Genomic DNA, 22487 nt, shown 5'->3' with positions numbered 1-22487 from the left:
TTCCTCTTCCTCTTCTTCTTCCTCCTCCTCTTCCTACTTCCCCTTCTCCTTCTTCTCCTCCTCTTCTTCTAGTTGCTCCTTCTCCTCCTCCTCTTTCTTTCTCTTCTTTTTCTTCTTCTTTCTTTTTCTTCTTCCCCTTCTTCCCCTGCTCCCCTTTCTCCTTTTCCTCTTTCTCCCAGTTTCATTTTCTATATAATGAAGATAATAATAGCACTGACTTCCCAGAATTGTTAAGAGAATCAAATGAGATAATAACTGTAAGTGCTTATCCCAATGTCTGGCATATAGAAAGTGTTTTAGAAATGTTATGGGGGCAGCTAGGTGGTACAGTGGATTGTGTACCATCCCTGAAGTCAGTAGGACCTGAGTTCAAATCTGGTCTCAGACATTTTAACACTTCCTAGCTGTGTGACCCCTAAGCAAATGACTTAAACCCAATTGCCTCAGACCAAAAAAAACAAACAAAAAAGAAATGTTATGCTTATTATTATTATTTAGCATTTCTGTGCTTCAAGTTTTCATCTGTAAAATAGGGATAGTATCCTCCCTCTTCCCTTTCTTCTTTTTTTTTTTTCTTGTTAGTAATGTTACTATTATTATATGGGATTTTTGAGATTATCTAATCCAACCATTTCATTTTGCAAATGAAAAAAGTGAGGTTAATAGAGATTAAGTGATTTTTTTCCTAGGTCACATAGCAAACTAATGACAAACTAAGTCAAAACTTAGGCACAGCTCTCCTAATTATCCTAATTATTATGACTTTGAATTGCCCAGACCTTTATTAGTAGTTAACATCTCTTACACTCCTCAGCATTTTCATCTATTTCCTATTTAAGTCACTTATTAGTAATAATTTAAGAAATGTGTGACAATAATATCCTAAATTGTGTGCTAATGGTCTGAAGTAGTGAAAGCATCATTGTATGAGCTCTCAGTTACTTGAGGAGAGAAGAACATTTCCAGATCACTTTGTGAAACAGACAAAGAGACAATGGTTCACCAATTTACATGATCCAGCTTGAAAGTACTTCAAAGCAATATAGAAGAGTGGTCCCAAGCATCAGAAGAAAAGAAATGAGCTCTTAGTCATCAGCAAGGGATTTTATCTCTCTGAATGCCAATTCCCTCCTCCTACCTACATAATAGAAATACTAACCTGCCTACCTTATAAAATTGTGCTAAGAATCAAAGAATAATAACATCCTCCATATTTGTTTCTAAGCAGTGTCTATATGATAGCTATCCAGTAAATTCCTACCTAATCCTTAAACCCCTAAAGTTCAGGTTTGACCATATGATGTCTTTACTCAATAGATTTTTGCTTATTTGTCCAGCTGTTTCAGCCATGTTTAACGATTAATTGACACCATTTGGGGTTTTCTTGACAAAGATACAAAGTGATTTGCTTTTGCTTTTTCCAGCTCGTTTTACAGATGAGGAAACTGAGGCAAACAGGATTAATTGACTAGCCAGGGTCACACAGCTGGCTAGTGTCTGAGGCTGGATCTGAACTCAGGAAAAAGAACTTTCCTAATTGTTGTACTATCTAGATGCCCTCAATAGTTTTACATTTTCTTATTGCCTATAAGATTAAATATAAACTCCATTTGACACTCACACATCTTTACAATCTGACCTCTTTTTTACCTTTCCAGTTATCTTACCCATTACCTGCCCTCTCTGCTCTCTATCATTTAGCCACAATGGTCTATTTGCTGTTCTTCATGATTGATTCTCCATTTCTCATTTCCATGCCTTTAAGCTAGCTGTAGCCAGCCTATGCCTGGAATGCTCTGCCTCCTCAGCTCCCGTTCTCTTAGAACTCTTGCTTTCCTTCACAATTCAGATCAAGTGTAACTTTCTGCACAAACTCCTCTGTGAGGTTATTTTGTATCTGATATGTCAAGAGTCAGAAAGCATTGAATTCATATCTAGCCTTAGACACTTACTAGTTATATGACTTGGGTAAATGACATTTGTTTGCCTCAGTTTCTTCAATAGTACAATTGAGATAGAAATAGCACCCACCTCCCAGAGTTGTTATGAGAATCAAATGAAATAATATTTGTAAAGCACTTAATGATAATCAATACTATAGAAATGCTAGCTATTGTTTTTAGCTGTCCTACATATACTTATAGCTGTACATATTTTCTGCTTGATTAGAATATAAATTCATTGACAAATGACATTTTTTTAGTTTTGTTGTTGAATCTTTAGATTTTAACATAATTCCTGACCTTCAGTAAGCATTTAATAAATCCTTGCTGCTTACTCACCTAATACTCCACATTGTCTGTACTTCTCATATTTATATTAACTAATATTTGTGAATATTATATATGCTTATGTCTTATTCACTTTGATAGCAACGTCCATGAGGGCATAAACCATGAATTATTTGGATTTTATTTCTTTCCCAGGTTTTGGAATAGAGCTCTGCATACCAAATGTGCTTTAAAAAAATGTTAAGCCTGTGAGGTTGATAGTTCAGGCATTATAATCTGTGATTTACCAATGAGAAATTGAAAAATCAAAAAAAATTTAAATGGCTATTCCATTATTGCATAATTAGTAAGTGATAAAGTCAAGAATGCAAATTCAAGTCTTCTTATTCAAAAGAATATTATTTCTCTTACAACTGTAGGTAAGAGAATTTTAGAAAATAGAAAGGCCTGGACCAATGGAAGGCATAAATTAGATTTACGCAAATAGTGTTATCTCCATTTCCTATGTAGGAAGACTAACACCACTCGGGGAAGATTTCTATCCCTCTAACTTAAAGTCCCACTAATTTCTCAGGAAGCTGGAATTCATAAATTTCTGTCCACTAACACTAAGACATCATTCGACAAATGATACAGATAGGTCTGTTACAATCTAAGAAGAAACCACAATTTTCCATTCCATTATCATTTTCCTTTTAACTCCTCTATAGAAATGCCATTGGTTAATTCTATCTTATTCCCTTCTTGCCTCCCCATGTACTTTCCTTTTTTCCTAAAAATTATGTGACTTGATTGCCATCTCCTCCAAGAGACTATTGTCTGCTGTTGTTGTTTGTCCTTTATTCTCAGAGGACCAATGACATCAGGAAGGTGACATCTTAACTTGTAAGTGAATTGGATTTGAATGAGATAGAGTTGTGAAAAGTCATTAGCCTTTCCACAGTAATCAGAGTCTGGTGGCAAGACACAGGTCAGGATGACTGGTAATGGCCCCAGGTGCAGTGGCAAATCTTGGCCTTTTTAATCTAAGTCTGTCTGGGGCAACACCTGTAAATAAAATAAACAAAGACTAGGTGAGAACAAAGGCAAAGAATGACCTAATTTGCCTTCACAAAAGAATCTGTCTAAGAGAGGAAGACCTCAGAGTTTCCAGTCAGAACAGAAATAATTGCTATTGGCACTCACTCTGATCCATCAAAACTCAAACAATAAGCAAGTAAGGTTTGGTATTATTGGCCAACCAAAGAGAGCCAGAGTAGTTTGGGTTAAAAGGCATAATCAAGCATCTTCATTTGAATCCCAGTGAATTTTATTAAAGCCTGATGTTTCAGAGCTATTTTCAAAAAATCATTAATAAAAACAACATGAGAAAAGAGTTCTGTTATTTTTTTTTCACTTTTGATTTCCAAAAGATGGTATCCAATGAATAGACTCAGTCTAAGTGAAGTTATTATTGCTATTGTTTTCCTGGCTTCAGACAAATAATTCAAGATGAATATTATGAAAAAAACTACTGTGATAGGCTGTGTTCAAAGAGCGAATCCAGGGCCTGCAATCAGCAAGTGTGTCCTATCAACTGTCAACTGAGTGACTTTGGACCATGGTCTGAATGTGACCCTTGTCTCAAAAAACAGGTATGTGTAGATGATTTGCAGTGAACTGGAGTAAGGAAGAATTGATTTATTGAGACAACAAATGAGTTTAAAAGGACCACAGGATTATAGACTTCAAAATAGAAATTATTTTAGGGGCCTTTGAACCTAACCTCTTAATGGTGTAGATGAAAAACTGAGGCTCAAAAAACTGCTTACATTTGAAACATAAAAATTTAAATAGTTAAAATAGTTAAGTACTTAAAATAACTTATGTTTTTAACAATAAAAAAAATCAAGGATAGCAATCACGCTATCACAAAACATACAGATAGGAAAGATAAATAGAGAAATTATTATATACTTAAAGGTACCATAGATAATGATAAAAGCAGCTCTTCAAGAAAAATAATATCTCTAGATAACAACAAAAAGAAGAATGAATTGATCATTTAAGACTTGGCAAAAAAAATCATTTTGTCTAACAAAATAAATAGCCAATCTGATTTAAAGATAAAGGGAAACCAAATTTTATTTAAAATTACATGAGAATTCACAATTGAAAATGTAAAAAAAAGAAATTAGAAACTATTTTGGCCAATCACATGTTAATAAGACTGAAAAATGAGAGGAAATAGATGAATATTTAACAAAATATAAAAATTTAAGATTAGCAGAAAAAGAAATGTATTATTTAAAATTTTAATATAATGTAAAATAAAACAAATTAATCAACCTACAAATAAGTTCCCAAATGGGGAAAAAACCCAGAACCAGATCAATTTACAAGGAAATTCTATCAAACATTCAAAGAACAATGAACTATAACAATATATAATGTTCATAGAAATTTTTAAAAAGGGAATCATTCCCAACTCCCTCTATAATACAAATATGATATTGACGCTTAAACCATAGGAGACAAAGCAAAGAAAGGAAACCATAGACCAATGTCCCAAATGAGTACCAACATAAAAAATATTTAATATGAAATATGAATATGAAATATTAGTAAAGAGGCTATATATAACAATATATTAAAGATATTCTATACTATAACCAGATTGCATTATAAAAATAATACAGAATCAGTTCAATATAAGGAATGGCAAAAGGACTTTTTTCCTCTGCCTTTCTTCCAAAGAACTATAAAGTTTATTTTACTATTTATAAGCTCATGATATTCATAAGACAGGAGAAAATTAGCATTATCTTGCACAATGCTTTACATGGTTAGAAAACTCGATAACTATGTACAATTTGTTCTGCTGTATAATCAAAGGACTTTAGACTGAAAGGAATCTTATAGATGCAACTTTTTCATTCTGCAGATGAGTAAACTGAGGCATTAAAATGTTTCATCACTTGCCCACAAATAGTTAGGGGTAAGGGTAGCTATATGGCATGGTAGATAGAGTATTGGCCCTGAAGCCAGGAGGACCTGAATTGAAATCCAATCTTAGATACAATACTTTCTATTTGTGTGACCCTAGGTAAGTCACTTAATCCCAAATGTCTAAATAACAAAAAACAAACAACAAAAAGTTAGTGACAGAGCTTAGATTGGCACCATGATTTGCAAGACAGAAAGGGACTTCTAAGAGTTCAACCTCTTCATTTTATAGATGAGGAAACTGAATGACAGAAAGGGTAAGTGACTTACCTACAGTCATACAGTTAGTAGGTAGCAAAGCTGGGATAAGAATCCAGGTTTTTCTGACACCATTTTCATTGTTCTTCTCCCCTTCATTGCCTTTCTGTGAATACTATTTCCATGGAAGCCATGAAATCATGACAGACATGAAGTAAAGCCAATTTCAGTAGTTATCCAGGGAACTCAGGTCTCCTCATTTCATAACTCGCTTTTCTCACAAAGTTATCATTACCACTTTAATTTATGAAGAAACTGAGTCACAGTGAGAAAACAGTTTTCTTAATGTCTTAAGAAGTCACTGACCTGTTAAGGATTAAGAGCTCAAATATATGGACTAATAATTCTTTGGAATCATACTGCCCCAGTGAGCAAGTGATACAATACTTTGGGATTTAGGCGATAAACAGAGTCCCTCATAATCCTCTGCTTCCCTTTCAGTTTCGAGTGCGATCCCTCTTGCGTCCCTCACAATTTGGGGGACAGCCATGTATGGAGCAGCTGGTGGCATCCAGAAAATGTTATCCAACAAAATTGTGCTATATAGAAGACATTGATTGCAAGAACAAATTCAAGTGTGACAGTGGTAATGTACTTTTCTTCCTGATGTTATTGCTAGCTTAGAGAAATAGACCTAATAAAAATCATTCCAGTTTACTTTTTATAAATGTAATCTGTCAGAAGTCTTGATCACATTTGAAAAAAATTCTTAATGCAAACAAAAAAATATCCCCACTGCAATATCCTACTGATTACCAAGGTGTTCATGTGTTAAATGGAAGCTTTCAGGTTATAATCATCTTGTTCAGGCTTCCTGATTCTTTTACATAACATGTTTCAAGGCCAAATCACTTCTTGTGATATTGCCCAATGAGGCAGACCAAGGAAAGGAGGAGGAGGAAGACAAGATTGACATAAAAGATGTGCTCCTATTTATAGGTCACATCTGGGTAATCAGAAATTAGGAGATGGGTGGAAGAAAAGCCATCAGATTAATAAAGTGATTTGAAAACTTTGTTGTAAGTTTAAAAAAAACTGCAGGCACACAAGAATACTAAATATATGGTGTTTTAGAAAACAACATGACTGATTATCTTGTGTGGATTATAAACTAACCATGAAGGCAATTAAAAAATAAACAATCTAGAAATGACTTGTACAATGGAAATGTCACTGAAATAAATGCATGACTTCCCAAGGTGACTACTCTGATGAACATTTATTTGGTATATAAAATCTGTGTTTGTTTTTTGATGGGGAAAATGGGTCTGAAACTATGATTTTGTTGGTGTAGAGAATACTTCATGTAGAAAATCCTTCTACAGACAGAGATCTATGATTTCTCTCTGATTTATAATATTACAAAGACCCTGGGAGGTTAATTAACTTGTCCATGAAGTATGTGAACACTAGTATCAGTAAGTAGCACAGTAAATATGGTGCTGGTTGTGGAATTAATTAGGAAGATCTGAATTCAAATGTGATGCCAATAACTGTATGATGCTGGGCAAATCATTTACTGTCCCTTTCATAACTGAAAATTCTCCACACTGTAAATCTTCTCCAAGTTCTTCTATATTCATTTAAAAAGAATTTTGTTATTTGATTTATATATGTATATAATTATTTAATCACACATATCTCTTCCTCTAGGGGATAATTTTAAAATAGTAATCAATTTAATATACCCCTTCAATACTTTTAAGTTTGTGTTGGAATTCAATGGAAATCCATGAAAGGGAAGGAAGGATAACAAGAATATAGAGTAAGAAACAGATCACTTAACCTAGGAATGTTAGAAACATAAAGCAGTTTTTGAAGCTTAAAAAGATTTTTTTAAATAATTTTTTATCGACAGAACCCATGCCAAGGTAATTTTTTACAACATTATCCCTTGCACTCACTTTTGTTCCGATTCTTCCCCTCTCCCCCTTCACCCCCTCCCCCAGATGGCAAGCAGTCCTGTTAAATAGGTCGCAGTATATCCTAGATACAATATATGTGTGCAGAACCAAACAGTTCTCTTGTTGCACAGGGAGAATTGGATTCAGAAGGTAAAAATAACCCGGGAAGAAAAATAAAAATGCAAACAGTTTACATTCATTTCCCAGTGTTCTTTCTTTGGGTGTAGCTGCTTCTGTCCATCCTTGATCAATTGAAACTGAGTTAGATCTTCTCTTTGTCAAAGAAATCCACTTCCATCAGAATACATCCTCATACAGTATCGTTGTTGAGGTATATAATGACCTGGTTCTGCTCATTTCACTTAGCATCAGTTCATGTTAGTCTCTCCAAGCCTCTCTGCATTCATCCTGCTGGTCATTTCTTACAGAACAATAATATTCCATAACATTCATATACCATAATTTACCCAACCATTCTCCAATTGATGGGCATCCCCTCGTTTTCTAGTTTCTAGCCACTACAAACAGGGCTGCCACAAACATTTTGGCACATACAGGTCCCTTTCCCTTAAAAGATTATTTTTGACAAATAATGAGGAATTGAGACAACATGACATGGTAGATACAGAGCTGTTCAAGGCTCAGGAAGACCAGATTCAAGTCTCTCCATAGATGCAAACTGGCTCTCTGAACCTGAGAAAGTCATTTAACTCTTTTGTTTCTCCAGGCAACTCAATAATACTATAATTTATAGCACAAATGTCATTCAGCACACTTATTTTTAAAAAATCAAAGAAATACTTCTTGACATAGCAAATAATAAGCAAATTAAATGTATCATCATTAGAAGTAAGTGGGTGGTACAGTCAAGAGAGGGCTGGGCATCAGGAAGCCTTGAGGTTAAATCCCATCCCAGACACTTAAAAACTGTGTGAACCTCTGTCTGCCTCAATTCCCTCAATAGTAAAATGAGGCTAATAATAATAATAATAATACTTAATTCTAGAGCTTCTTGTGAAGATTAAATGTGATATTTGAAAAGTGCTTAACATAGTACCAAGGACATAATAGTAGGTGTTTAATAAATGCTTTCTCCTTCACCATTTTGAGAGATTATTTAAATCAATTATATAAGCAGGTTCACAAAAATTTTTAAATGCCTTCATCGACAAATCTATAATGAGTTAATATGAGAAAGTTAGGTGTTTTCAACTGTACCACCCAATTTATTGGTGTGAATTCTTTGTCCTGTACAATAATTTTAAACATATTTTCATATGTCATGTTGTAAAAGAAAAGGAAAAAACACCAAAAAGCAAACAAAAAAGGTGAAAATAATATACTTCAATCTGTATTTAGTCTCCATAATTCTTTGTATGGATGCAGATGGTATTTTCCATCCCAAGTTTATTGGAATCGTCTTAGATCAATATATTTCTGAGAAGAACTAAATCTATCATAGTTGAACTTGATGTGAATTCTTAGAGGGCATATGTTCCCTGTAATGTAGGGGTTCCAGCCCCATGGTTTGGCCTTCAATTGGTGATAATTATGCTTTTATTCTGCATCATTCTTCCTGACATTTTTTCCACAGGATAAATTCTCTCCAAATGCGCTCTTTTCATCCTTAATCTCTGCCTACTTGAAATAACCTTTTAAAAAAAAACTATAGAATTAGTCATTAGTTAGCACCTGGGCTATTCAATGGATGGAATTTCTTGTATTTTTATGAGGATTCTAAAATCTTAATCTTACTACCTACAAGACATCATTGGTGATGACTCTACACAAACCATTCAGTTCATATCTCTGCCAGATAATTGATACCTATATAACATCTCACAGTTCAAAATACATACCACAACATCCTTATGATTAATATTAAGAGCAGGATGGTTCAGTGGATGGAATGCTGATCTTGGAGTCAAGAGTACCTGAGGCCTGTCTCAAACATCTGGAAGCTGTGTGACTCTGGACAAGTCACTTAAAAAAAAAACAACCTTCATTTGCCTCAGTTTCCCCATCTGTAAAATGAACTTAACAATAGCACCAAATTGCCAAGGTTGTTGTGGGGACCAAATGGAACAATCATTGTAAAGTACTTAGCACAGTTACCGGCACAAAGTGTACATGATGTAAATGCTAGTTATTAGCTTATTATGATATATTATCTTCATTTTTTAATTGAATAAAATGAAGTCTAGAGAACAGAAGAAGCTTGCCTATAGTCACAGAGTTAGTAAGTGCTAGAGCAGGGATAATGGCTCAAGATGTCAAGGCTTATACAATTTCATTTGCATTTTGATATAATCACAATCATATTCTGTTTTTTCTTTCTAAAAGAGTTAACATCAGGGTTTTCTATCAACTTGACAGAAACCATAAATTAAAACTTTTTGTTAAAAAAGTCCCTCAATCTTTTAGTTATCTTTTTTGCCAAAAATATATTTCTTTTTTTTGTGTTTGTGTGTGTGTAGGAAAGTGCTCTTGACCTGAGATTTCCTAGCTATAGGGAACGACTTATGTTGAAATTCCTTTAACTTTTTCAGACCAATATTTCATTTATAATTCATAGATTTATCGATGAAGGCATTATGAGACCAGGACAGCTAAGACCTTGAATCAGACATCTGATATCTGAGGAGCAAGGGATAGAGAGCTGCCCTCTTTCCCCTAAAATTACAGTTTTAAGTAGAACATCTCTTTCTGAGCAGCCTTCCTTTTCACTTTCAATCCCAGCAGAATGACAGACCAAACTCTCTGGAAGAACACGTCCATCTACCCTCACATGAATTTGCCCCAGGTTCTCGGACCTCTATATACTCTGCGTACATAATTGCCTGGGATATTAAGAAACTGAGTGACTTGTCTATGGCCACATATGTATTTGTCAGAGACAAAAATTTAAACCCATATCTTCCAGAATCTGACTAGTTCCCTGTCCACTATGGCATGCTAACTTTTCATATTTCTCATTTCAAAATGAAATGAAGTTTGTTATTTTAAAATAAAGCAAACATTTTTTCAGTGTGTCTTGGGATCTATATAAATAAGCATAGTATTTTATAACCTCTGTATATATAACTTGTAAAATGAAAGTTAATTTTCAAATAATAGTATTTCTTACAAGAGTTTGACTTATCCAAGAAAGTCTTACTACATTCTCCTTACTGAGGTTGGAAGTATACTTTTAAAACAAGAACTGAAATGTTTCCTGGAAATTTCTAGTTAATAAAGACTATCTCATCAGAATTTTCTAATTATTGAAGTTAATGAAGATATTATGTATTCCTTATTAAAAAATCATTCTCATTACTTGAATGATTAGTCAGTTCTGCTGATGAAGCCAAATACTTTTATTTTTCTTCTATGACATATAACTTACCCAGGTTTTTATGGTCATTGGTCCCTGCTCATTGTTCCTGGTATTCAGTAGTTGCAACATCTTTTCAGTAATTTATATGCCAACCTACAATTGTCTCTACCAATAGTTCCTCAGTACTATTTGTCTGGTAGTTATAAATAAGGGTTTAATCTCCCATTGTCCTATGAAAAACAATAAGAATAATTTAGTGAACTTGATTCTGTCATCTAGGAATATAATAAAGCAGAAATATGTGTTTTTCCCCTCTAAGGAAGTAACATTTGTTCTATTGTTTAATACAATGAGAAGATTCTAAAATTCACTTCACTTTCTAACAAAGTAAAATAAATATTTGGATTGGTACTTCAGATGTCTATAGGCTCTTAAGAAAAATGAGAAAAAACAGGTTATCATTTATGGCTCTATTTCTAGAAAATTCTTATAACTATTTACCAAACTAGTAGAACAGTCCATATGTTTAGCCTTGGAAGCATTTGTAGCCCAAATTTAAATAGCAAATCTTTTTTAAAAAATATATTAAAGTATTTTGTTACATGATATTTCTCTTTTCCTCAAAACAGGTCGATGTATTGCCATGAACTTGTTATGCAATGGAGAAAATGACTGTGGAGATAATTCAGATGAAAACAATTGTGATAGAAAAAAAAGAGTATGCAATAGAGTGTATCAACCTATTCCAAGTGTGCAGCTAATGGGAAATGGGTATGTAACTTAATAATTTTTTACCATTTTTGTGTAGAGAAAATTACAGAAATTTGGAGCTAGAAGTAGAAATGGGGCAAATATTTGTTGAAACACCCCACACACATTTAATTCCCATTAACTCTCTTCACACTGTCATCTGGCATCCATGGCCACAACACCTTGGCTGCTCTAGAATGCTGGAGATGTTAGAAGCAGATAGATGGTCCCTCAGTTCAATCCCCTCATTTCTAGATGGGCTCTTAAATACCATGTGTAGTAATTAGGCCTTTGGTCCAGTCCCAGAGAGGAGTGTCTGGAGGCAAGAATAGCCTTCCTCCAGTCTTATATCTTAATGATTTCATTGAAGATTTGCTATTGTGAAGATTAGCAGCAGCCATGCAACAAATTCTAAGCCTATTCAGCTCTTCCAATATCAATAAGCAGGCAGTAGAAGAATCTTAGGATCTTAAGGTAGGAAGAAACTGTATAAATTATTTGTTTTGATTTATTCCAAAGATGTGATAACCAACTTTGAATACTTAAAAAAAGGGATTAGAAGACTTCCATTTGACCCCAAAGGGCAGAACTAGAGTAAGTAGATAGAAATTATAGAAGTAAACTTATTTAATTTTAATGTAATTTCACAGTTGTGCTGGAGCCAGCTCATAAAGGGCTTGCAAATTCATTGTTAAATATTCACTGTAAACATTTACACTTTGGAAATGTATTGGTTTGTTGATTATCTAGATTTTAGAAAGAGATGGAAAAAGTATAATGTAAATTAAAGTTAAAAACATTCTGAGGGTTTGGAAAACCAGCATATCTCTATATAAGAGAAAACTTTTTAATGATCCTAGTTTTCCAAAACTGGAATGGGCTGCCTTGATTAATAGAGGAGTCATCATTATTTAAGGTCTGGGGACAGATTGCACATTTGAATAGATTCTTGTGCACATTTAAATACTTTCTCCAACATAGCTCATACCAAAGGGTTGCCAAAGTACTTGCCAACTAAAAGTCTCTGAGATGATTTGTCCGGAGTCACACAGTGAGTTGATTTAGAAACTTGGACTTTTTTAATGCTAAATACAATTTTAAGTGGAATTAGCATATTAACATTTTCAACGTGACTTTGTCTCGAAAATCCATTAAGCAATTAAATCAAATTCTGATTTATAGTGTTTGCCAATTTGTGAGGTGTAAATGCTCACACTGAAAATTTTACAATGGAGTGAGTACAACTCTGCCCTAGGACCTCTGATTCAGGAGGGAGCTCCCTTTTTCCTCTTGCATAGAACTTAGAGCCAGAAATAATCTTGGAGATAACTTACATAGTATAGCAATTTCATTTTATTTTATTTTTTGCTTAGTGCATTTTAAAATTATAAGTATGCATTTGTAGGATGAAATGCCAGGGTTCCTCACTTGCAGTAATTGTGAGAAGTAATTAGGAAGCAAAAAAGTAAGGGTTATCTTGCATGATAAGTAAAAGAATAATGATGAAATGATCATGATACATTCTTGTTTGCTTTCAAGTGATTAACTAGCAATGATGCAGCAAAGTTATTTGTCCTGAAAATTCTTGTCACTCACAGGATTACAATTCCAAGGACAGAGCCATCCTTTTTTTTGTTGTTGTTGTTGTTGTTGTTGTTTTTTTTTGTATTATTTTGGTGAGGCAATTGGGATTCAGTGACTTGTCCAGGATTACACACCTAATAATTCTTAGCCATTTGAGATGGCATTTGAACTCAAATTCTCCTAATTTCAGGGCCAGTGCTCTATCCACTGCACCATCTAGTTGCCTCTAGCCCCATCCTTTCAATACTGATTTTGAGGGTTTAGTTTGGGAACAGCTGACAGGAATTTCTTTGCTCCAAAATTGCACTTACTGCCCATCCCATTCAATGTTGCATTTATATCATCATGTCTCTAGATCAGGAAGAGACTTCAATGGTAATTAAGTCCAAACTAGCAATTTTAAGGAAGAGGAAACTGAAGGCCAAGTAGCTTAAATGACTTGCACAAATTCACAAAAATAGAAAGCATCAAAAACAGATTCAGCCCCAGGTCTATCACACACACACTCACACACACACACACACACACACACACACACACACAAACACTATCTCACATGATCTTCACAGCAACTTTATAAGACTGAAGATATATAATATCATCCCCATTTCACAAGAGACTCAAATAAGTTTAATGATTGAGCCTCAGGAGCACAGCTTATAAATGGCAGAGCTTGAGGTAGAACTCAGTTGTTTAGAATCTTAGTCCAGGGTTCTTCTGATTATGCCATTTACTTGTTAGGTCACCCATCTCAACACTTACCAAAGGAATGAATGGAATAAACATTTATTAAGAATTTACTATGGGCTGAACTCTGTACTGAGTGCTTTACAATTATTATCTGATTTGATCCCCATAATATGCCAGATTAGTAGGTACTATCCTGGCCCCCATTTTAAATTTGAGGAAACTGAGGCAAACAGGTTTAAATGATTTGTACTACATAGCCAGTAGGTGATTAAGACTAGATTTGAACTCAAAGTCAAACTGCAAAGCTATATCAACAGCCACACCTCAAAATCTAAGAAAGGAACCAGAATATTGAAACACAAATACCAAAAGTTTAAGTAGCAAGCTTGAAGAACTAGAGGTACATATCTGTTATGAGACAAATTTGACCCCATAGACATTTTTAAAATTTTGTGAGATGTAAACCATGATTGAACCATGACTGTGAATGGGTATACCTTAGTGAAAAGAAAAAGAATAGGTGGAATTTGTGGGGCATGATATTAGACATTATATTATTATGATAATAGTTAACATTTCTATAGCACTTTAAATTTTGAAAATTGTTTTACATTTTCTCACTTGATTTTTTGTCAGGTAGGCACTATAATTCCTCCATTATACAGATAAAGACACTAGGACTGAGAGAAATTAAAAGATTTGTCCAAAATCATATATATAATATATGTCTGAAGCAAGATTTTAACTCAGCTAACCTTGATTGCAATTCCAGCTTCATATTCACTATTCTGCCTGGCAGATTCTAATGTATATTCATGTGAGAAAATCTAGGAACAAGTGGAGGAAAGCATAATGAAAAGTATTTATTAGGTTAAAATTAATAAATAAAAATAGCAGTTATTTTCTCATTGGAACATTTATCTCTACAGGAAGAATAAATATATGTAGAGTTTGGGGAATTGCACAAGTAAGGTACAGAGACATAAAATAATAGAGATGGGTGACTTCAGTTTACATAGAAATCTAGAGCTCTCTTTCTGCAAAAAGAAGAACTTCTAATAACTTCTTGATTTGCTTTAGTAATAATTTCATCCTTCAAAAGATGAAGGAACTAATAAAGGAACATTATGTTTTTGTTCTGATTCTTCTGTAAAGAAAGAAGAATTGGTATCTGAGGTGAACATGATGGAACTGTATAGGAGGGAACAAACAATTCCCTCCCAGAGTTTGTGATGGAGAAAAAAGGTGAAATTCAGGCATAAGTTGACAAATCCAAGAGATTTTTAGGAAATTCAATTTCAAAAAAGCTAGAGAAAAATAGGTTACATCCTACTGACTAAGTCAGTAGGGAAATCAGCCCAGACAGGATAGGAGATGACCAAGAATGAGAGTCTGAAATCAGAAAGGGAAACAATTCTAATGAAAAGGGAAAATGCAGTTTCCCTGAAGAGTTTAATGCAGTTCACACGGGGAACTCTAGCCAATTTAGTTTTTTTTTCTTTTTGGTTTGTTTGTTTTTTGTTTTTGAAGTTTACAATGGGAGAAAGTCCAAAATTCTATAAATAGAGTTTCATCAATAATAAAATGCATTCTGAACTGAAGAGGGGAAGGGATGATAAGGACAATGAAAACAGATTTGTTTTAAGTTCTTTTGGGGAAAAAGGGAAGCTTAAAAAAGGAATAGGAACTTTGCTTTAGGTTCTTGACCACAGGGAAATAGCATAAGTTTTTAGTTATGATTTTACTCCCTTTTTCTATTTAGGAGAATGACCTTTTTACTAGAAATAACAGAACAAAACTGACTGAAAGATCAATCATAACCAAGGTAAATAAAGATGTATTAAGAGAGTACCTCAATGATCTTAGTAAATTGAAACTACTTACTCCTGATTATCTGTGTTCTTGAAAACTGGCAGATATGATTGTTTTTGATATATAAAGGATTATGGAAAATGGGAGAAGTCTCAGAGTATTGAGGAAGGATAAATATTGTCCTGATTTTCCAAAAAGAACAGAAAAGAACAAAGTCTACATTCTATAGGGCAATAAGCTTGATCTTAATTAATCCCAGAATAAATCATTAAAGAAAAAGCTAATATCTAGAAAGGGAAGATTTACTTACAGAGTCAGCATAATTTCATAAAAAAGGTCCTTTTGTTACAGGGCTATTAATGGGTAAATGAGGAAAACTATAGCCATGGCTTTTATAAACAGTTTCATAAAATATCTCATGCTTTTCTTTTGGAAAAGATATATAATAGATGATGATGCAATTAGATGAATTTATATAGGGTGGATGGCTTAATTCCAGTGTCAAAATGGAAGGTCTCCAGCAAAGATCCCAGCCATCTATACTCAACCTTGTGTAGTTTCCCATTTTTTTTAATCAAAGCTTAGATAAAAGCATAGAAGACATTTTTGCAAAACTTTCATATGACATAATGTTTGGAGGGATGCCTAATATATTGGATTCAAAAGTATCTTATCAGGCCACAACATTTAGCTGATAAGTTGAAATTCAGTAGGGATAAATGTTGTCTATACTTGTGCACACAAAATCAGCTTCACAAAGATAAGATGCAGGAAACATGATTACACCACAATTTATCTGAAAAAAAAAAAAAAGATCTGGGTATAGCAGTGAAAAAAACAAATGGGATCTTAGCCAGCATCAAGAGACACATGGCTGACAGGTATAGGCAGGTAATTGTCCCATGGTACTATTTGCCTTTGTCACACTTCATTAGGCATATTGTCTTCAGTTCTGGGTGCCACAGTTTAAGAAAAATATTAATAAACTTGAAAATTCCAGAGCAAAACATTCAGGATATTGAAAGGCCTTGAGATCCACATCATATAAGGATTGACTGCAGCAAATGGAAATATTTTGCCTGAAGAAGAGAAGATTTAGTCTGGATGATATGAGTTTTACATCGTATTATTTGAATTTGTCAGGAGGATGAGGATTAAATTTGCTATGTGGGTCCCCAGAGAAACAAGGGTATAGGCTGAAAGAGAAAAGTATAGTTTTAGTGTAAAGAAAAACCACATCATTATTAGAAATTGCCTAAAGTGGGACTAAAGAACTGGAAATTATCCCCCTTCTTAAAAGTGTTGAAGCAGAATCTGAATTACCATTTATCAGGTATATTATATGGTGAATTCCCTTCATGGATGGGTTTGCCTAGAGAACTAGTAAAAGCCCTTCTAACTTTCAAATTCTATGATTCTGGGGAAATAACTGATAGGCATCACAAGAGGTATAGAAGAAGATGCACTGCCGTAATGTGGGGAAAGTCATTTCAGCAACATGGACCCCAGTTTCCTCACTTGTAAAAAAAAAAAGCGGGGGATCTGGGTGCATTAAATGACCTTTGACAGCCCCTGGGACTGTCATCATTATACTAAGAGGTTGTGTAGGATGTAAATAAAATGGTACTATAAATATGCCCCAAAACAATGGGGATAAAAAATGGCTGGACTACTGTCTGAGGGCTCTATCCTTCTCTGCAACGTCACATGCAATCCTTGAAGCCACAGTGGATGCAAAAATAGCCAACATTATTCTGTGAAAAACCCAAAATAGAATCAATAAGAAATAGATGAATATTAACATCTGTCAACTCTTCAACAAAATCAACAGCATGTGTCAAGGACACACTGACTGTTGGATTCTGGTCAAAATAGTTACCCACAGTTATGATTGATTTGTGGATGGTAGGTTGATAAGTATCTATTACATGGAAAAATGAAAGGCAGCATAGAATGTGGATAAAATTGGTTTCATTTTTCATCTTTGATGTTTACTAAATGCATCATCATAGATGAGCAACTAGAGATGACCATCATTAGACACAAATACACACATACACTCACACATATACATATATTATATAAATATATATGTATATGATATGTGAATATGTATAATGTTGAATAGAGTCAAGAAATCTTAAATTCAAATTCAGCCTCAAACATTTCTTAACTGATGACCCTGGGCACTAACTCAGCTTTCTCAGTTTTAAAATAGGGATAATAATAGTATCTACTTCATGAGTTTGTTGTTGTAAAGATCAAATAAGTTGTATATCAAATACTTTGCAAATCCTAAAGCATTATATAAATGCTATTGCTATTATTATCATTATTAAATGAAGATAATAGCACCCAGTATTGTAGTGATGATCAAAACAGATAATATCTGGAAAGTTCTTTGTGAACTTTAAATCTATATATAAATGCTATTATTATTATTAATTTTTCTGAGCCTGTTTTCTTTATATAAAATGGAATGTGTAACACCTCAGAGCTATGCAGCTCAGTTGAGATAAAACCTTAATACAAATATGTACATTAGCCAAAATGAGCAAAAAAATTAAAATAGAGTTATGGATTTAGGAGGAACTTCAAAGGTCCTTTAACTTAAGTTCCTCATTTTACAGATATGGAAATAGGGATATCAAGTGACTTAACCATGATGTTGTATACATCATGAGTGAGTTCCCTGCCTCCAGGCAGAGCTTTTTTCTCTATATCCAACTACTTTAAATGAGGAAGGATGAAAAATGACAAATGCTTTGTGAACATGAATTACTATGATAGCTTTTCTTTTTTCTCAGCTAAATATACACAGTTCCTTTAACTTTTTTCATTTTTCCTGTCACATCGTTTTCACACCACTTGTTGCTCTAGACACATTCAAATGTTCAGCATCCCTCTTGAACACCCTTAAACTTTATTTTCTTTTTAATTTATGAAATGAAACAAGTACTTTCAAAACACAGAATAATAAAAAGGTGATTGCACATGAAACTTCAAATCTACTATGTATAATTTTCTATTCCTTTCAAATATACAACAAAATTATTGCATTTTTTTTCTTTTTTCCCCCCTCAACTTATCACTTTCCCTAGGGATGACCATCATAAGACACAAATATGTTTGTGTACATACATATGTGAACACACACATATGCATGTATGTATGTTATTTGTGTATATATAACATATTGTGTGTGTAAAATTATTTCATATCAGTTCTTTCTCTGGATGCAGATAACATCTTCAATTTCTAGTTAATTTGAGTATCTATAATAAATAAAATAACTTAAAGTCATTCTTAAAATAATATTACTGTTACTATATGCAATGTTCTAATGGTTCTATCAATTTTGCTCTTCATTATTTTCTTTTAAGTCTTTCCATGTTTTTCTAAAACTAATGAGAACATAACTTCTTATAGCATAGTCCATCATAATCTTATACTACGACTTGTTCAGCCATTCCCCAATTGATGGGCAGTCTTAAACTTTAAGGATGTGGAGAAGTCAGTCAGTCAGTCACTGTTTCTCCACAGCATTTCCTTTGGTGTTTCTGAGAGGCACATAGAGACACATAATTCAGACCACAGCTCCAGAAATGTATTCAGTTCAGGGCAGCAGCACAAAAGGGACAGTAAATCCAGAGGAGAACTAGAAGAATGGGGAATAGATTGAAAAATCATGTTTCCTTAAAATGAATGGAGGAGTTGGGCTTGTTTACAACTGAGAGAAGATAAGATCTAGGAAGAATCTGAAGACAGAGCTGTGGTATCAGCACAGGAAGGTTGTTGTTTTTGGAGTTAAAAACCTGGGAGGAAATAAATCCATGTTTGTTATTTTGTTTGTCTAACAAGAGAAAAGCGATGTTTATTATCTCTGCAAAGTCTCGATCAGGTTAGTTAATTGGTATTTCACGTACTAGATAGAGTTTAATTGTGATTTTTAACCTATATTATTATTTGTTGTAGTGATGTGATAGGACTCCAACATGGAGTCTTTGGGGTAAATGGTCCTACTGTCCATAAACATAAATAATAAAAGCCTGAACTCATCTCAACTTATGTTGACCCTATATCAAGTATTAAAAAAATGATTGTGGTTCCTATGGACATGAATTATAGTGACTACAATGCCAACAAGTGCATCTCGATAGCATAGTGGACATGGCACTGTTTGGAGTCAGAAAGATTCATTTTCCTGAGTTCAAATCTGGCCTCTGATTCTTACTACTCATGTGAACCTGGGCAAGTCTTTTAATCATGTTTGTCTCTGTTTTCTCATCTGTCAAATGATCTAGAGAAGGAAATGACAGACACTTCCAGTATCTTTGCCCTGAGAACACTGGTGAGGTCATAAAGAGTCATACAGGACTAAACAACAATAATAAAAAAGATAATTTAAGAATAGAAAGTTTAATTGATTTCCTTGGAAGTCATATAGTTAACAGAACAAGCATTGAAACTTGAGTGTACAGATTCCACAGCCAGGATTCTTTGGGAGGAAGTAGATTAGGAAATGCATTGGGTAAAGTTGTGGGACCTGGATTAAACAAGATCTGAGTTTTAGTTTGATCTTAGACACCTGAGCAAGACATTTAACCTCTGTATGTCTCAGTTTCCTCATCTGAAAAATGAGAATAACTAAAATACCTACCTAAAGGTAGAGTGGCAAAGATAAAATAAAATATTTGTAAAGTATTTGAAAGGTCATACAAGTGCTGCATTTTATTATTTGTCACCATCATCATCATTATCATGATGCCTCTAGAGGTCATCATGAGGAGAACTAGGAGAAAATTATAGAGTTTGATTAAAGTTCTATATAAAGAAGAAATCCCTAATAATAAAAGATTTCTAAAAGTGAAATGATTATCTTGACAGGGAATAAGTTCCCTATCAGTAAAGAAGTTCAAATAAAGACTAGATAACCACTTGTTTGGAATATTGGAGAAGGCAATCATGCCCCAGGTAAAAGCTGTATTACATAACACAGCATGGCATGAGAGAAAAACAAAAAAACTTTTAATGTGAATTCTGAGGACCTGTACTAGAATCTCTGGGAGCTCTGCTATTTACCTATGTGACTTGGAATAAATCACTTTTCTATTAAAACTTCTGTTTCCTGATCTGTGAAATGAAAGAATTAGGGTACTGGGTTTGCCATAAGAGAACTGGGTTCAAATTCTATCACTTCCACTCACTTATGTGACCCTGGGTTAAATTTCTCTGTGCCTCAGTTTCCTCACATGTAAAACTGGATTGGTCTAGCTGGACTACATAGAGGTCCTTTCCAGCCCTAAGTATATTATCTAAGATCCTAAAACATGATACTCTTTATTATCTCTTCTTGTTCTCTGATGCTAGGCTGGAATATATGTGTTTTTCCTTATAAAATAGCATTGAAGGCTATATCTGTTTTATAAGTAATGAAATATTGATAAAACTTAAATTTATGTTTATCAAATCTGGAACAAGTAGGTAGGTAGACTGATAGGGGCCAAGGATGGCACAGAAAGTAGTAAGCTGTGGCTTTCAACCTCCTCTTAGACACAGCATCCTAGGTCAGAATAAAGAACACTTTTCTCAAGCATTCGTCATGTGTCAGAAAATATCCAGGGGAGAAGAGGAATAAGGTCTAGATATTGCTTCACAGCTGTTCAATTCCTGGAAATTGCTTTGTCCCTAGGTTTCACTTTCTGGCGGGAGAACCCAGAGGAGAAGTCCTTGATAATGCTTTCACAGGAGGAAAATGTACGACAGTCAAAAGCAGCAGAACTAGTAATCCTTACCGTGTACCAGCCAATATAGAAAGTGTCAACTTTGAGGTACAATTGCATGGAGATCACTCATGTCATAAGTACCCTTAGTGCTAAACTCTTAAGAGTCCAGTCCATTTTGCAATATAATCCAGGAAATGGTATTTGGTGTCAGTCAGGGCGTATTTTTGTTGAAAACATTGGGGACATTCTCTGGACCAAGCTGTGGGCACAACCTTACACAAGGAAATGGTTTGATCAACTCTGGCTTTCGAAGACATTTTAATTTCTGTTACAGGGCTGATTCTCTATGGATATTAATTCAGCATTGAAACAAGTCCATTACTCAGAGCTTAAGCCAAATAAAAAAGTTTAATGAAAAAACAAGTGGCAAACTTCTTTCTAATTTTTTTGTTTGCTTCTTTGTTTATAAGAATCTGGTTTTGTAGTAAAAATAAGGGATTTGCTGCTGACAATGTTGGTTTTTCCCAACTTGATGATCTAGCACAGTGGGCTTTTTGATTATGTACCCTATTAGTTAAAAAAATTTTTGTCAGGAATAGGTACATATTACTTATTTGTGTTATACGCATGTACAACTTTATTACTAATGATATACATCATAATACGTATAGAAATAGATATTTCAAAAGAATGAGATTAAAAACAAAATAATTTTTGATCCTGGAGGTAATAGAGAGTTCTACTGAATGGGGAGGTTAATTTAGGCAGATCTGAACATTGGTAAAAAATAATGTTGGTATACCTCATTTTCTTCATCTGGAAAATGATGAGGTTGGATTCAGTGGTCTCTGAGGTTACTTCCTAAAGTGACGAGACTAAGAGAGAAAGAAAAGTCTATGTACAAACCAGTGTTAACTCATTTTGCTATTAATTCAGTTAGACAACTACCCCAGATCATACAGATTCAGTAGTTGTAAAGGAACCAAAGCTTACTTGGGTGCAACTAGTTCCTCCCAACCATGAGAGAACATACAAATTCAAAGACAACTTGATTACCTCTTTTTTAATACTATTACTACTGTGATTTGTCAAGAAAATTTTAATCAATTCCATAAATATTAAATACCTACTATGTGTACAACATGGGATTAAGTACCAGACTAAGTAAAGTTTAGATAAAAGGCATGGACTCCATATCCTATAGAGTTTTGAGTATGTTAGAGTTTTTTTG

At 33.9% G+C, this 22487-nt stretch overlaps 1 protein-coding gene across 1 annotated transcript in view; it reads left to right on the top strand.

The window, feature by feature from the left end:
• C6 (complement C6) overlaps window positions 1-22487 on the top strand; it is a 62838-nt gene that overhangs the window by 7045 nt on the left and 33306 nt on the right. Inside the window, exons 3-6 of the mRNA XM_003759914.4 lie at window positions 3709-3865; window positions 5916-6060; window positions 11324-11465; window positions 21223-21361. Coding sequence (XP_003759962.1) covers window positions 3709-3865; window positions 5916-6060; window positions 11324-11465; window positions 21223-21361 — 583 coding nt within the window. The remainder of the gene's footprint in view (window positions 1-3708; window positions 3866-5915; window positions 6061-11323; window positions 11466-21222; window positions 21362-22487) is intronic.

This window comes from Sarcophilus harrisii, chromosome 1 (genome assembly GCF_902635505.1).
Source record: "Sarcophilus harrisii chromosome 1, mSarHar1.11, whole genome shotgun sequence".
NCBI classification, from domain to species: Eukaryota; Metazoa; Chordata; class Mammalia; order Dasyuromorphia; family Dasyuridae; genus Sarcophilus; species Sarcophilus harrisii.
The sequence above is the reverse complement of the archived record's forward strand: the minus strand, read 5'-3'. Positions and strand labels throughout refer to the sequence as shown.